This window comes from Rhineura floridana, chromosome 16, assembly GCF_030035675.1.
Source record: "Rhineura floridana isolate rRhiFlo1 chromosome 16, rRhiFlo1.hap2, whole genome shotgun sequence".
Lineage (NCBI taxonomy): Eukaryota > Metazoa > Chordata > Lepidosauria > Squamata > Rhineuridae > Rhineura > Rhineura floridana.
Window position 1 is genome coordinate 653,837 of NC_084495.1, and position 17,995 is coordinate 671,831.

Here is a 17,995-nt window from a genome sequence, read left to right on the forward strand (position 1 = left end):
ACAAGATTTCCCCCCACTAAAATAGAACAGAGCAGGAAGAGGCCCTGGCCAGAGGGAGTTGAGGTTTACTGTGAAATCTGTATGTGAGCCCTGAGAGTCTTGACAAAGGGGTGGGGAACCTTCCTTGGGCCGCATGCCAGGGATGAGTGGGGCCAGAGATGAAAGTGGGTGACTCTGACCCTTGCACAGGAGGCTGCTTTCCAGCTGTGCAAAACCCAGAGGTTTCTCCATACAAGCACATATCTCATCATCCAGGCAAGCGAGACATTTTCACAGTTCGAGGACCCATTAGGGGGATGTGGGGCCTGGGCAAGGGAAAGTCCATTTGGGCCCCGGGCCTGAGCTCCGCTTGACCCTGTCCTTGCTCACTGTTCCCTTCTCATTTTCAGCTCCCCTGAAGTGAAGGAGCGGTGGCTGTCGACACTGCTGTGGTAAGATGTGTGCTCCTGTGCTTCTCCGCCCTGTCATGCGCCCCACTCTGCAGCAGGGATGCCACTCCAGGCATAGGAATTGGAGCTGGGGTGGGACTGGGCATGGTGGCCTGCCTGGGCCCAGAGGCCTGTGGTGGCTTCCCAGCATCGCTTGCCACCGCCTGGCCTGATTCCTGCTGGGGGGGGAGGTGAGAGGAGGGGATGCCCCTCCCTGGGCACTACCCTGGGATGCTTTGGGTGTCAACGGATTGACCGTTGTCGTTCTGCTTGGAGCCTTTTCAGGTTGTCGTTTGCTGTGGCAGCCAATGGGGCAACCTGCAAATGATGCTGGAATTCCCATCAGACCCCAAGAAGGCCAGGGCTCAGGGATGATGGGAGCTGTAGTTCAACAACATTGGGAGGGCACCACACTGCGCAGAAAGGGAAGCATTGCAGGGACAGGCGCCACAGCCATGAAAATGGGTGGGGGCCCTTTTAGGGAGTCTGAAAGCTGCATGCTGTTGTTGGGGGCCTTCCAAGGGCTGCAGGCCAGTGATGGGCATGTCCAGTGGGTGGAGCAATGGATGTGGCTTTTACCTTTGGACATAGACTACTCTCCTGCCACAAAAACATCAACGCATGCACACGTGCACACACACACAGACCCCCCCTTCATCCAGGCAAGAGGCATGATCCCAGTCTAGCCAGGCAAAATCCCTGGTGGAATCTGCTGAGCAGGACTGGCGAGCCAGGGGGGTTGAGGAGGGTCCTGAGTGTCTGCGTTTCCACGCTGCTGCATTAGAACATCTGTAGGGAGCTCCTGGCTGTACACAGGACTTAAATGACATTGCAGTCCTTGGGTGAAAGCAAAGAACCCCTAGAAAGTTTGCATAAAGTACTAGTTCCCCTCTATTCAGCCCTGGTTAGGCTTCGTCTTGAGTACTGTGTCCAGTTCTGAACACTGCACTTTAAGAAGGATGCAGACAAACTGCGACGGGTTCAGAGGAGGGCAACGAGGATGATCAGGGGGCTGAAAACAAAGCCCATTGAGGAGAGACTGAAAGAACTGGGCATGTTTAGTTTTGAGAAGAGAAGACTGAAGGGAGCTATGATAACACTGTTTAAGTACATGAAAGGTTGCCACACAGAGGAGGGCCAGGATCTCTTCTCCATCATCCCAGAGTGCAGGACACGGAATAATGGGCTCAGGTTACAGGAAGCCAGATTTAGGCTGAACATCAGGAAAAACCTCCTGACTATTAGAGCGGTATGACAGTGAAACCAATTACTTAGGGAAGTGGTGGGCTCTTCAGCACTGGAGGCCTTCAAGAGGTAGCTGGGCAGGCACCTGTCAGGTGTGCTTTAATTTGGATTCCTGCATTGAGCAGGGGGTTGGACTCAATGGCCATATAGGCCCCTTCCGATGCTACTATTCTATGAAAGTTAGTACAGTCCATTTTTAATGCCCTTCTCCACCACCCCAGTAGTTCTGCACCTTGTGATTTATTTTCTGACAATAAATTTATGAATTACAGGCACATCAATGAAATAAAGCAGGATGAGTATCCAAAACGTCTATCCATGCAGATTTTCTTGATAGACGGTGACAACAGCTCTTCCGTGAGTAACAGTGAAAAATAACAACTGTATAGAAATGTGGGGGAGCATAAAAGGAACCAGGGGATATCCCATTGCCTTACTCTAGCTCTTTGAAAACACACACAGAAAAGAAAGATATTGTTATTATTATTATTATTAATATTGATATTAATATTAATATCCTGCCCTTCCTCGCAGAAGGAACCCAGGGCAGCAAATAAAAACATTAAAAATGCCTTTTTAAGGCATTTTTAAACATCTTTAAAAATGGATCCAGGAGCACCCCCAGACTACAGACCTGCTCTTTCAGAGGGAGTACAACCCCATCCAAAGCAGGCAATTGACCAATTATCTGAACTCAGGAACCACCAACCCACAGCGCCTCTGTTTTGCTAGGATTCAGACTCGGTCTACTGGTCCTCATCCAGCCCACCACCAAGTCCAGACACCAGTCCAGGACTTGCACAGCCTGTTCCGATTCAGATGTCACCAGGAAAAAGAAATATTAACTCCACTTCCAGAAGAGAGATGTCTAACATCTGTATTCACAGAGCTACACTTTTCTCCAAAGACTTCCTGGGAGCCAGAGCTGTATTTTGCTACATCTGGTCCATGGGCCACAACCTGGCCATCGTTGTTCTGCAGTGCAATTGAGCCAGACTGGAAAGGACCTTCAAGTTCAATTCATGCCTTACTTTGGGATTTAGTGGCCATGGGTTGTATTCAACTAACTTTTACTCAGAATAGAGCTATTGAAATGAATGACCATGACTTAGTCCCATTAATTTCAATGGGTCTACACTGAGTTAAAGTTACTTGACTACAATTCAGTCTCACTTTCATCCAACTGTTTTCGCACCTGTGTCTTGGCTCCATGGTTTCTTATACTAGACACTATGCAGCAGTACTTGGTAACTCATGCTTTGGTGATTGGGATAATCGTCCTGTTTGTTAACTGGAGAAAAGTAATTTACAAACCATTTAACCCATTTCAATTCCAATGATTTTCACATATTGAGAAGCGGGCTGGTGATTTGAGGGACAGGAAGCATGAAAAAACTCCCATCCCATCCTTTACGTTTTTATGCCCTTGCATCTGAGGAAGTTGGGAGATTATGCCACAATAAAAATCATTAAGTCTCTAAAGTGCCACAAGCCTCAGTTGTCCCCCCCTCCGCAAAAGAAGCCTACGAATATTTGCATATATTCTCCCACTACCTTGGACTGGTATCTGCCACCACCTGTAATTTCCCCACTTTGACAAAATTTAGGTTGCAGACTTCATAGTGAAGGCATCTCTTTGGCTTATGTTTCTCTGTAAACCAAGTTCCAGGTGCAGCTGCACACAGAGACCAGTTGTGGGTTGCATGACCAGCCCTGATGAGGGAGGGGAAGATCCTGCTGAGTCTTGCAAGAGCACCAGCGCTCTCACGAGATCCTACTGGATCTCATGGATGGGCAGTGCCTCAGCCTTTAAGAAGCCTGGCATGGTACCACCTCAGCCCCCTGGATTCCCTTCCTTGCAGTCTTCACCCAGCCCACCCAACCTTGGGATAGAGCGCCCACTGAGTGTCTGGTTAACAGGGCCAGAAAGGATTTTTTCCCTTCCCAAATGGGGGGTTGCTTTTGCCTCTCTCTCAGCAAACGGCTAGAATTGTTAGGCACTATACATAATTCCTCACAACTTTTGTAAGGGTGGATATGGCAATGGACAGAACAGTTAACAGAAGGGCAATCCCCGTAAGGGATCCGGGGATGGCTCTCAGACTGTGCCCTGAGCAAGGGGGGGGGGCTGATCTGAAGCTGAATAACTCTGCTTGCCGGCAGGACACCAGATGCCTGCCAAGTACCACAATGGGTCTGTTTCATGCTGGCCACCCCATCAGTTGCCAAGCAGCAGGTGTGTTGCTTGAGGGAACGTCGATCCTGCCTCCAATGCCATGCCGATTCCAATTACCTGCAGTAATCAATAATGTTGTGGCCTCGTTCAACCCACACCCTGTCTTGGGGGTCTGTTAATTTTTGAACCTTGCCCGAAGAGTAGCAAAATGTGTACACTCCACAAATAACAAGAAGAAGAAATGGACAAGGTGATGAAACCTAGTTTCCACATTACACTAAGCCACAGTTTACTGTTAAACTGTGATTTGTTAAACCATGGCTTGTTTGAGCTCTGCCCAGTTGGCTTGTTTGTTTTTTTAACTGCCAACAAGCCACAATTTGAAGCCATAGTTTGTTGCTGGCTTATGAGCTCATGTTTGCTTTAACTACGGGCTACCTCTGTAGCATTCAAATATGTCTTTCTTCTTTGTATCAAGAGTACTGCAATAAATGTCTCCACCACAGAAACAACAGAGTGTGTCATCAAGAGGACAACTCAACAGCTGAGACTTCCTGTAAGTGTAAATTTTATATCCTGTTTGAGATGGCTCAGTGACACTTGGTCACTTGTGTACATTCCCAGGTGTAGCTGAGGCAAGAGATCAAATGGCCCAATTTGGTAGTGAGCACTCATGCCCATGAAGGCGGGAGCTGGGCCCTGTGCTTTTACATCCTTGTTGAAAGGCATCAGGAAAAAAGGAATGATTGCCCCACATATATCCTAACAGCAATTATTTGCCAGCAATCTGGGTCTGATGGGAACTGTAGTCCAAAGCATCTGGAGGGCACCAGGTTGGAGAAGGCTGCCATAAAGTTTTAGCTTTGCCATGTGTCTTTCTGGCTGCTTTCCCTCCCCTACCCTCAGCTGAACGTCACTCGGTTGCTCTGCACCAGATCTGCAGTCCCGGATTTCCTGACTCTCCTGATGGGCTGCCATAGCCTCCCATTCTTCTGCGGCCGGCTGCGGCCAGCTGTTCTGCTCTGGTCCTTCTTTTCAGACCCTGATTCTACCCTCTTTCTGTTTCTCAATTCACAGGGCCGACCAAGAGACTATCACCTCTGGGTAATATCAGGAAGGGACAATCCTGCCTACCCTCTCATTGGTAAGAGCTCTTACTTTCTTGGAGAGTGAATATGGAGAGTTCAGTGTCAATTTCAAAAGAAATATTTGTGAAACCTTCCCATGCGAATGGCAGTTTAGCCTTTCATTTCCGTGGAATGAGATTGTGCACAGTCTGAGCTAACAACATATCTTAGAGTAGAATCTGCCTTTAACTATGTGGTAATCCAAGAAACAGGTTGACAAGCATTCCCTTTTCACACTCATCCATCTATAGCTATTTTCATCCATCATCAAATTGGCTCGCTGCAGAAGGGTATTTCTGATAAAATACACTCTGCCAGTATAATGCTTTGGAATAAAGTCTATGGAGGCAGGAGAATGTGATCACGATACTGCTAGCTGCTTGTATTCTCCCATGCAATTACTCAAAAAGCATGCCCTTTAGAGGAAAGTGTTACACTGGCCGAGGTGTGAAGGAGTTTCAGTGGAATGGGTGATTCTGATAAGGCAGGGTGGGGCAGATTTATTTGAATCCACATTGCTTTCAACAGAGCTACTCTGAGTTCTTGCGACCAACACATTCTTGTTTGTGCAGCCTTATTAAGACTGCGAAACTGATAATGCACTGCACATAGGAGCGCAATGCACTGGAGCTACTGCTTCTACATGGTGCAGTGTGACAACACAAACTGAGGTTATTTACATCCATATGTGGCCTGAAAGTTAAGTGAGGACTCATTGTTTAGCTGCACTACCAACACAAACAAAATGCAGAAACATTTCCCATTGATATCTATCACTCTGGCAGAAAGGGAAATTACTTGCCTCATACACTTCTTGCTGGGAATTTCTGGTGACAGTTTTGTGACTCTCAAAGTACCATAAGTAAGGCAATGGCATCAAGACTTCAGACAGGTTAGATTTCTTCCAGATAACATCTATTGCTGCACACTGTCTGGGTCTGGCCCTTTAAATTGAGAGCTTGCTCAGACTATATAAAAATCTTCAAAATAAGAAACTTATGCAGAATCCCTTATTAAACCAATAGCAGGAAATCTAGCAGAGAATTGCCAGGGCAAAAGATTATCTCTAATTATAGCAGCCCTGATTCTTTCCCTTCTGTTTGCTGTTCCAGACAATGGTCTGCACTTCCTTTCATCCTTTAAACTTCCTCTTGCAACTTTTCACCTGCACCGAGAGTCTCTTAATTCTACCATTAATTCTACACACACTCACAGACAATGCTGTAACATCAACTCAAACCACCTTTAAATTCATGTTGCCACTACCCCACAAGCATTCCCTTTTCACACTCATCCATCACCTATTGCTGTCTCTGAAGTCCCACACACACAAAAAAAAGCCTTCAAAAATGGTAGGATTGATCCTACCAAAAATGTTTCCCACTGAAGAGGTAAAGCTGCCTCCTCTGAACAGATGCTTCTCCATACAGCAAACAAACAAACAAAACGCCACTATGTTAAAATTCCCTACACAGAGAAAAGTAGGTGGCTGGAAGTTCCATCTTAGTCTTCTCCCTGACATGTGAGCATTCTGTGTCCAGGGATTTTTTTGGTCTGAAGAATCACACCATCATGTGAGCTCCAATTTCTTTATTTGTTTGTTTGTTTATTATTTGATTTATATCCTGCCCTTCCCCCCAGCAAGAGCCCAGGGCGACAAACAAAAGCACTAAAAACACTTTAAAACATCATAAAAACAGACTTTAAAATACATTAAAACAAAGCAACTTTAAAAACATTTTTTAAAAAGCTTTGAAGACATTTTTTTTAAAAAGTTAAAAAACGTATTGTTTAAAAAAAAGGTTTAAAAGCATATTAAAAAGCAATTCCAACACAGAAGCAGACTTCTGATAAAGTGTCAACTTAAAAGGTATAATCCCAGACTGTATTGAATCTTTACCATCACCCACTAGGAAGAACTGACACTATCATGAATTACATACACGACATCACTATGAAGTTCGGGCGCCAGATTATACTTCCTTATCGCGTGAGAAGCAATCCTCTTCCACTTTAACCTGTTTATCTTGGAATATCTCAGGATGGAACAGCAAGGCCAGGGATGCAGATTTTACAAAGTTCACTCAATATTTCGACCTACTTTGTTTTCAAGAGACCTGGCTAACAGCACAGGAGGTTCTTTCTCTTCAAGGCTACAAAACCTGGGTTAGACCGGCCACTAAGCCAGCAAGGAGAGGGAGAGGCTGTGGGGGTATTGCAACCTCAATAGCCACGTCATTGGACGTCCGGGTAACAGTGCCAATTGAACAGCCGCCGGACCTTTGTTTGGCATTAATAATCGCATTTTCGCATAACTTTTACATAATATGTCTGAATGTTTACTTTTCTCCGTCGGACCCCCAGACCAGAGCAGGTAGATGGAGGATATTAGAGAACTATTTGGAGAAACTGGCTTGCATTTATCCGTCGCACTCGATGTTAATCTGCGGCAATTTAAATGCAAGACTAGGACAAAATTTTCCTCTAGTAGGGGACCTAGCGGGAGTATCCTCTGATGAGTATACAATTCTCCCTAGAGAATCAAGGGACAAGGTTATAAATCAAAATGGGAAATGTTTGTTCCGATTCTTGATTAACCATCAGCTCATCTGCATAAACGGAACATACCTAGACTCTTCTCATGGCTTCTACACTTTCATCTCATCTAGAGGCGTAAGCGTGGTAGACTACTTCTTAGGATCCTCTTCTTTAATGCCCCTAGTCAAAGAGCTGAGGATAATAAGCAGAGCGGATAATGACCACCTTCCGCTATGCTTAATCTTACATGATCCTTGCCCATTTATATGCCCAATTACTTTCAAACCATTTCTGGACAGCCCCCGAACTGTGGAACAGCCTCCCCGAAGAAGTATGGCTGGCGCCTACGCTTCTATCTTTTCGGCGCCAGGTTAAGACCTGGCTATGCTTCCAGGCATTTTAAGCGTTTATGTTATAATTTAAATTTTTTATTTTTATTTTTTTTATTTTGTTGCTGCTTGTGTTTATTGTTTGTTGTCTGATTTTATTGTTGATATTTTGTATTTTAACCTTTTTGTACACCGCCCAGAGAGCCACTCGCTATGGGCGGTCTATAAATGAAACAAACAAACAAACAAACCGGTCCTAGAAGTATTAAATGGTCATGGGATATCGAATCCGCAGTAAAACAAATATTAGAATCACCCCTACTGGTAGAATTACGAAATCAGGCCACATCGGCAAAGGGGGATATTGTGGGCTTATATGAAAAGGTGATTGACTCTCTGGAATCCCAGGTATCTACCATTACCCCTAAAAGACCGACGGGGAGGAGTAATTCCTGGTTTGACCAGGAGTGCAAAATTAAGAAGAGAGAGTTAGCTACCCAAATCAAAAAGCTAAAAAGAAGTCGTCCCAAGGAGGCTATCCATCGCCTACTCTTAATGAAGAGAGCTTACAAAAAACTTCTAAAGGACAAAAAACAAAAATTTTTCGTAAACAATTGGCGTGAGATAGAGCAGGCACATCTCCAAGGAAAGGACACACTTTTTTGGAAACTTGTCCAATGGGGTAATCACCAATGGGAAAATGTCCCAATCCCCCCAATTTTACCCGAAACGTGGGTGTCTCATTTTAGAGTTATTTTTGGCTCGGTCCCACTATCTCTTCCACACGACATTGAAATGCCACCAGATTTGCCCTACTGGCCCCCAGTATCAAACTCTGAGATAGGAGACCTGATCCTGATGCTACGCAAAAATAAAGCACCGGGAGAAGACATGATGCCACCGGAGATCTTCCTGGCCAAAATGTCATGGTGGTGTCCCTTACTTGCGGCCTTATTTACCCACATTAACACCGTAGGCGAGTTTCCAAAAGGCTGGCGTACCAGCATCATTGTACCTATTTTTAAAAAAGGGGATCCAGCTGACCCCTGAAATTATAGGCCAATTAGTCTACTTGACATAGCGGCAAAACTCTATGGACGCTTCCTGCTCAACAAACTAGTGGAATGGGATGCAAAGTTCTCAATTATCCACCAGGAACAAGCTGGATTTAGAAAGGGAAGATCCACAAAGGACCAAACATTCATCTTACAACACCTAATAAACAAGGCCGTTAAAGGGCGGAATCTATCGCTCTATATTGCCTTTATAGATTTTGCGGCAGCTTTTGATTCGGTGGATAGGGTGATTCTGTGGCAAAAGCTGGACCGTTCAAATGCGGACAAGCGTCTGGTGTGGCTCATAAAATCTCTACACCAATCCAACTTGGCAAGAATTCGTTTAGGAAGGAATGGCACCCTATCTTGTGACATCCCTATAATGAAAGGGGTGAAACTAGGGTGCATATTGGTGCCCTTCCTTTTTAATTTTTTTTATAAATGATATAATTCCTGCACTGTCCGCACCCAAGTTTTTTCCCCCAGCTGTAGGTTCTCAAAAAATTTCGGCATTATTATATCCGGACGACCTGGTCTTAATGTCCATGAACAAAATAGGTATAAAAAGATTACTCCTCGGTTTGGAAGAATATTGCCAAACACACCACCTCCAAGTAAACCAGGCAAAATCAAAAATTATGGTCTGCGGTAGATACAGGATGACAAAAAACACTTGGACTTTAAATGGACGCTGCCTTGAACAAGTGAAGTCCTTCAAGTATCTTGGCATAGTCTTTACCAATACACTCACCTGGAAAGCGCAAGAGGAAGCCATTAAACTAACCAGTGCTAAAACGTGTGGCCAATTAAAAAGGTTCTATTACACGAGAGGAGGCCAATTAATTCTTCCCCTCCTAAAAATATATAGAACTTCAGTAATACCTAAATTACTATATGGGGCAGAACTGTGGGGCCATGCCCTCAAACGTACTTTAGAGCCTTTACAAAACTCTTTTCTAAAACAGATCTTGGGCCTCCCCCGCAGCTCCCCTTCAGCACATGTAAGGACGGAATTGGGAATCCACTCATTATCTGCAAAAATTGACCTGGTAGCATTAAGATTCTGGAGGAAAATCCTATTACTGGACGATTCCGCATTAGTTAAAGGTTGCTGGCAGGAACAAATACAAAAAGGAGGGTGGGCACAATCTACGAAACTCTTAATCGAGCACTACAATCTAGCAGCCTATGATCTTAAATTATTCACCCCAAAAGAGCTGAACAACTGGGTCCTCAATTTTGATGAGTCCCAATACAGATACCGATTGACGAGTTCCCAGTTTTCGACCTGGTTCCCTCTCTTCAAAATAAACCACACTCCCGCCACTTATTTTTCCACCCTTTCCTGTCCACAGAAACGCAGAGCATTTACAGAAATAAGGTTTCAGACAATGCCCACAGCGGTCTTAGAGGGAAGGTATAAGGGAGTGCCAAGAAACCAATGTTCCTGTATATGTGGGAATAAGTTGATCAAGGACCTTTCCCATTACATGCTCTACTGTCCTCTCTACAATTCCCCGAGACAAAAAATTTTAGATTCCTTCCTAAAACCTAGGGAGGGCCTATCTCATGAATTTATACTCACGGATTTATTGGCAGACAATTTTAAGGAGGTGACCATTGCGGTTACAAACTTTGCCATGGCAGCGAAGAGATTAAGAGCTCAAACAGTGAAAGACAATTCAAACAAAGCCGAGCAGCCATGATTATCCAAGACAGAACATATCGCATTTTATTGTACAAATTTTACTGTTGTGTTTTAAATGTGTTTTGCGATGGCCAATCGCTAGAAGCAAATAAAGTATTTGATACTTGAAACTTAAAAGGCTTGTTGAAAGAGGAAGGTCTTCAGTAGGCACCAAAAAGATAACAGAGATTGTGCCTGTCTAATATTTAAGGGTAGGGTGTTCCACAGGGTAGGTGCCACCACACTAAAAGTCCGCTTCCTATGTTGTGCAGAATGGACCTCCTGATAAGATGGTATCTGCAGGAGGCCCTCACCTGCAGAGTGCAGCGATCGACTGGGTATATAAGGAATAAGACTGGTCCCAAGCTGTACAGGGCTTTGTATACCAAAACTAGAACATTGAACTTAGCCTGGTAGTAAACGGGCAGCCAGTGCAATTCTTTCAGCAGTGGGATGACATGTTGCCGATACCCTGCCCCAGTGAGTAGTCTCGGTGCCACATTTTGCATCAGCTGCAGCTTCTGGACCAACTTCAAGGGCAGTCCCACATAGAGTGCATTATAGTAATACAGCCTGGAGGTCACCAGTGCATGGACAACAGTGGTCAGGTCATCCCGGTCCAGAAACAGACGCAGCTTTCTCACCAGCCGAAGCTGGTAAAAGGCAGTCCTAGCCACGGAGGTCACCTGGGCCTCTAGCAACAAAGATGGATCCAGAAGCACCACCAGACTATGGGCCTGCTCTTTCAGAGGGAGTACAACCCCATCCAAAGCAGGCAACGGACCAAATATCCAAACTCGGGAACCACCAACCCACAGCGCCTCCGTCTTGCTAGGATTCAGACTCAGTTTATTGGCCCTCATACAAATCCACCACCAGCTCCAATTGGAGTCTGAAGGGCTACAGCCCAGGTACAGGTTTTCCTCGTCAGTGAAAACTAGGCCCAACTTTCTAATTAAGTGAAGGAAGATCAAATTGTACCCAAACCTTCTATGCTTTCATTGCGACACCTTGGATGATAGCTCTGTGGAGTTGAAACTTGCAAGAAAAATAATGCCTTCTGAGCAGGGACGGACAAAGTTAGCACTGTCTGTTCCGCCATGTGTTCACCGTAACCAGAGCTGATTATTTGGAATGTTCCTCGTTTACATCTTGCTGTCATCTTTGGGTGGAATTTTACATATTTCTCTGTGTTCATGACATGATTTCACTTTATTTATTTATTTATTTATTTATTGCACTTGTATACCGCCTCATAGCCGAAGCTCTCTGATTGATTTATTCATTTGATTTATTACATTTATATACCGCCCCATAGCCGAAGCTCTCTGGGCGGTTTACAGCAATTAAGATGTTTTACATTATTTTTAGATGTTTTAAACATTCCTGCCTTAGGATAACCTCTTGGGCATCTGAGGAGCCAATTTAACAGAAGTATTAAAAGACTGGAGAAAAGATATTTTTTCAACAGAAACATCCCAAAGGTGTGGGAAGAAGGTATTTTACAGGCATGAAGACAGCATATAAATATTTTAAATTTAAAAAGTTACATATTAACTATAACATTCCTGAAGCCAGAGACAGATTGAGTGCACCAGTATTGTTTGTGGGCTCCTGCAATCCATCACCCACCCCTATTTTAGCTTAGTATCTGGGCGGTTTACAAAAAACAAAAACATTAAAACAAATATACAATTTAAAACACATTTTTTAAAAAAAACAATTTAAAACACAATTTTAAAAATCAAAACAATATAAAAACAATTTAAAAACACATCCTAAAATGCCTGGGAGAAGAGGAAAGTCTTGACCTGGCACCAGAAAGATAACAGTGTTGGCGCCAGACACACCTCGTCATACAGATTATTCCATCATTTGGGGGCCACCACTGAAAAGGCCCTCTCCCTTGTTGCCATCCTCCGAGCTTCCCTTGGAGTAGGCACCCGGAGGAGGGCCTTTGATCTTGAATGTAGTGTACGGGTGGGTTCAATTTCTGAACCGTCTTCAAAGGCAGCCCCACGTAGAGTGCATTGTAGTAATCTAATTTGGAGGTTACCAGAGCATGGACAACTGAAGCCAGGTTATCCCTGTTAAGATAGGGACATAGTTGGGTCACCAACCGAAGTTGGTAGAAGGCACTCCGTGCCACCGAGGCTACCTGAGCCTCAAGTGACAGAGATGGTTCTAGGAGAACCCCCAGTCTACGAACCTGCTCCTTCAGGGGGAGTGCAACCCCATCCAGGACAGGTTGGACATCCACCATCTGGTCAGAAGAACCACCCACTAGCAGCATCTCAGTCTTGTCTGGATTGAGCCTCACTTTATTAGCTCTCATCCAGTCCATTGTCGCAGCCAGGCACCGGTTCAGCACATTGACAGCCTCATCTGAAGAGGATGAAAAGGAGAAATAGAGCTGTGTGTCATCAGCATACTGATGGCAACGCACTCCAAAGCTCCAGATGACCGCACCCAACGGTTTCATGTAGATGTTGAACAGCATGGGGGACAGAACTGACCCCTGCGGAACCCCATACTGGAGAGTCCAGGGTGCCGAGTAATGTTCCCCAAGCACCACCTTCTGGAGGCGACCTGCCAAGTAGGAGTGGAACCACCACCATGCAGTACCTCCCACTCCCAACTCAGCCAGTCTCCCCAGAAGGATACCATGGTCAATGGTATCGAAAGCCGCTGAGAGATCAAGGAGAATCAACAGAGTCACACTCCCCCTGTCTCTCTCTCTATAGGGCAACCAAGGCTGTTTCCATGCCAAAACCAGACCTGAAACCCAACTGAAATGGATCCAGATAACTGGTCTCATCCAAGAGTGTCTGGAGCTGGCTTGCAACCACTCGTTCCAGGACCTTGCCCAGGAATGGAACATTTGCTACCAGCCTATAGTTATTAAGATTTTCTGGGTCCAGGGAGAGCCTCTTCAGCAGTGGTCTCACTACTGCCTCTTTCAGTCATCCAGGGACCACCCCCTCTCGCACAGAGGCATTAATCACTTCCCTGGTCCAGCCAGCTGTTCCATCCCTGCCAGCTTTTATTAGCCAAGAAGGGCAAGGATCCAGCACAGAAGTGGTTGCACGAACCTGTCCAAGCACCTTGTGAACGTCCTCAAGCTGCACCAACTGAAACTCATCCAAGAAATCGGGACAAGGCTGTGCTCTGGATACCTCGCTTGATTCACCTGCTATAACACTGGAGTCTAAGTCCTGGCGGATGCTAAAGATTTTATCCTGGAAGTGCCTAGCAAATTCATTACAGCAGGCCTCAGATGGTTCTACCATGTCCCTGGGGCCAGAGTGTAAGAGCTCCACTGGCCGGCAGATTGATGATTCGATAGTGGCAGCAAAATATTGTTTTTTTGCTGCCCTTACTGCCTCTAAATACAGCTTACCATAGGCACTTACCAGTGTATAATTGCATCCACTAGGAGTTTGCCTCCATCTGCACTGAAGCCGTCTCCGATATTGTTTCATCGCTCTCAGCTCTGGGGTATACCATGGAGCCGTACGAGCTCTACACAGGAGAGGGTACTGAAGGAGCAATCATGTGAACCGCCCGGGTCATTTCTGTATCCCACAGTTCAACCAGGGTTTCGACAGGAGCGCCAGCCCTATCAGCCGGAAAACTCCCCAGAGCCCTTTGGAAACCATCCGGATCCATTAGTCTCTGGGGCAGACCAACTTAATAGGTCCCCCACCCTTGCAGAGGGGAAAAGCCACTGTAAGTCTAAACTTCAGCAAGCAGTGATCTGTCCATGACAGAGGCACTGATGTAAGGCTCCCCACATTCAGATCACGAACTACATGTCCAGATGCAAAAACCAAATCTAGAGTATGCCCTGCTACATGTGTTGAGCCAATGGCATATTGAGACAGTCCCATTGTTGTCATGGAGACCATGAAATCCTGAGCTGCCCTGGATAAGGTGGCCTCGGCATGAATGTTCACATCTCCCAGAACCAACAGTCTGGGGGATCTCAACAGTACACCCAAGACCACCATCAGCTCAGCAAGGGAGTCTGTTGGGCAGCGGGGTGGGCGGTACACCAACAGAATCCCCAGTCTGCTCCGCTGCAAACACTCCAGACCAGTAGTCACATGGACAGGGTGCTTGCAGAGGAAGATCGAGCTCATATAGACCACAGCAACCCCCCTTCCCGACCCTCAGGTCTACCCTGATGCTGGACCAGGTACCCTGGTAGACATAGCTGGGAGAGACTGACTCCTCCCTGCTCGTTCACCCAGGTCTCGGTTATACATGCCAGATCGGCTGTCACATCCACAATTAAATAATGAATGAGGGAGATCTTATTATGCACAGATCTGGCATTTAGCAGTATTATCCGGAGGCCTGAGAGCTGGCTGATAGGGCAACCAACAAACCTGCAGGTGTGGGGAGGACCGGAACAAGGCACAGCCATTAACTGCCTGGGCCGCGTTCCCCTTACCTGGCAAGTCCGCCTCACAACGCCATATCTCCCTCGACCCGTCACTACACTAAATGGGGCCCCCTCAAATCTCCCCACTTGGCTCTGAGTCCTCTCTCCCAGGCACATGACTCAAGACCCAGAAAAAGAAAGAAAAAGAAAAGGCAGACAAAGCAGGAGCCACCTCAGCCAGCCGGCTTATGTGTCCCCTCCAGAGAAGGGACAGGTGGAAAAAATCAGCCACAGCTGGCTGAGTACGTGGGGCCTGGTCCTGCAAGGTGTGGCCCCCGCAGAGCAGAAGTCCAACCGGGAAAGGGTCGTGGTGGTGGTAGCCGAGCAGCAGCAGCAGCAAGCAGGCAGGCAGACAGCAGCAGCAAACGGCTCTCTTTCCCTGGAAGGGGTGGTGGCGTTCCCCTTTCTCCTGCAGGCACTGGGTCTGCAAGCATTTCCTGCTTCTGCACAGTGTGTATATTGTGGGATGGTCTTTTCAAAGTAGATTATGTAACCCGGCCTGGCTGATGGTAGTGGTGGGGGTGGCTGGAAGAGTCTTAGTAGCACAAGTTTCACTCCTAAACATTTCTACTCAGAGGTAGGACCCATTGAATTCAATGGGGTAAGGGGCTAGGATTGCATCCTCAATGCTACACACACACAAGACAAGAAGGAGCGGATATTATAGAGCCACCAGAGTGGCTGTATACTATAGCCAGCATGGATTTTTCGCATTCCACAATGGTAAATTGGAAATACTCCGCATGCCATTCTGTTGCTTCCCATAAGCTCATTTCAAAACAAAATCTTACCAAACCTATAGTCCTGAACTTAGAAACTCTTGCTTAACAGCCTTCTAAATTTTCATGGCGATATAGAAAACAGTAAGAGAGAACTTACTGTTCAGCTCCACTTGAACCAGAATGGAACCAGACTGCTGGCACTTAAAATTAAAAAGGTAGCAGAGCAGCTTTTAAACTGACTGAGGGGGAAAACCCGACAGGAGCTGAGAAAGGTCCGGTTTGCAATAAACCTCCCCCCTGGGATAAAAACAAAAGAAATGATGAAATTTTAAAAGGGGTAGGCCTAGAAGTAGGCATTGTGAGAGCAGGGGCACAGCATATAAATTCAGAAGAGCAAAATTACCACAGGCCTAACCACAAGTGCCAAAGACACTTGAAGAGAGACACTGCTTACAAGTGCCTGTACGCTAATGCTAGGAGCCTGCGAACCAAGATGGGAGAACTGGAGTGCTTGGTCTTAGAGGAGAGCATTGATATAGTGAGCATAACGGAGACCTGGTGGAATGGAGAAAACCAGTGGGATACGGTTATCCCTGGATATAAACTATATCGGAAGGACAGGGAAGGACATATTGGTGGCGGAGTCGCTCTATACGTGAAAGAAGGCATTGAATCCAGCAAGCTTGAAACCCCAAAAGAGGCAGACTCCTCCACAGAATCATTGTGGGTGGTGATACCGTGCCCCAGGAGGGACTTAATACTGGGAACGATCTATCGTCCCCCTGATCAACATGCTCAGGGAGACCTTGAGATGAGATATGAAATTGAGGAAGCATCCAAACTAGGAAAGGTGGTAGTAATGGGTGACTTCAACTACCCGGACATAGACTGGCTGCATATGTGTTCCAGTCATGACAAAGAAGCAAAGTTTCTAGATATTCTATATGACTATTCCCTAGATCAGTTGGTCATGGAACCGACCAGAGGGACGGCAACCCTGGACTTAATCCTCAGTGGGGACCGGGACCTGGTGCGAGATGTAAGTGTTGTTGAACCGATTGGGAGCAGTGACCACAGTGCTATTAAATTAAACATACATGTAACTGGCCAATTGCCAAGAAAATCCAACACGGTCACATTTGACTTCAAAAGAGGAAACTTCACAAAAATGAGGGGATTGGTAAAAAGAAAGCTGAAAAACAAAGTCCAGAGGGTCACATCACTCGAAAATGCTTGGAAGTTGTTTAAAAACACTATATTAGAAGCTCAACTGGAGTGCATACCGCAGATCAGAAAAGGTACCGCCAGGGCCAAGAAGATGCCAGCATGGTTAACGAGCAAAGTCAAGGAAGCTCTTAAAGGCAAAAAGTCTTCCTTCAGAAAATGGAAGTCTTGTCCGAATGAAGAAAATAAAAAAGAACACAAACTCTGGCAAAAGAAATGCAAGAAGACAATAAGGGATGCTAAAAAAGAATTTGAGGAGCACATTGCTAAGAACATAAAAACCAACAACAAAAAATTCTATAAATACATTCAAAGCAGGAGACCATCTAGGGAGACAATTGGACCCTTGGATGATAAGGGAGTCAAAGGTGTACTAAAGAACGATAAGGAGATTGCAGAGAAGCTAAATGAATTCTTTGCATCTGTCTTCACAGTGGAAGATATAGGGCAGATCCCTGAACCTGAACTAACATTTGCAGGAAGGGATTCTGAGGAACTGAGACAAATAGTGGTAACGAGAGAGGAAGTTCTAAGCTTAATGGACAATATAAAAACTGACAGATCACCGGGCCCGGATGGCATCCACCCGAGAGTTCTCAAAGAACTCAAAGGTGAAATTGCTGATCTGCTAACTAAAATATGTAACTTGTCCCTTGGGTCCTCCTCCGTGCCTGAGGACTGGAAAGTGGCAAATGTAACGCCAATCTTCAAAAAGGGATCCAGAGGGGATCCCGGAAATTACAGGCCAGTTAGCTTAACTTCTGTCCCTGGAAAACTGGTAGAAAGTATGATTAAAGCTAGATTAACTCAGCACATAAAAGAACAAGCCTTGCTGAAGCAGAGCCAGCATGGCTTCTGCAAGGGAAAGTCCTGTCTCAGTAACCTATTAGAATTCTTTGAGAGTGTCAACAAGCATATAGATAGAGGTGATCCAGTGGACATAGTGTACTTAGACTTTCAAAAAGCGTTTGACAAGGTACCTCACCAAAGGCTTCTGAGGAAGCTTAGCAGTCATGG

The 17,995-nt window shown here is 45.7% G+C and overlaps 1 protein-coding gene across 3 annotated transcripts in view; it reads left to right on the plus strand.

The window, feature by feature from the left end:
- LOC133371346 (rho GTPase-activating protein 20-like) overlaps positions 1 to 17,995 on the plus strand; it is a 111,539-nt gene that overhangs the window by 69,303 nt on the left and 24,241 nt on the right. For all 3 annotated transcript variants that reach the window (XM_061598667.1, XM_061598668.1, XM_061598670.1), the window contains exons 5-8: positions 390 to 431; positions 1,946 to 2,030; positions 4,328 to 4,405; positions 4,927 to 4,993. In XM_061598667.1, the coding sequence (XP_061454651.1) occupies positions 390 to 431; positions 1,946 to 2,030; positions 4,328 to 4,405; positions 4,927 to 4,993 (272 nt within the window). The remainder of the gene's footprint in view (positions 1 to 389; positions 432 to 1,945; positions 2,031 to 4,327; positions 4,406 to 4,926; positions 4,994 to 17,995) is intronic.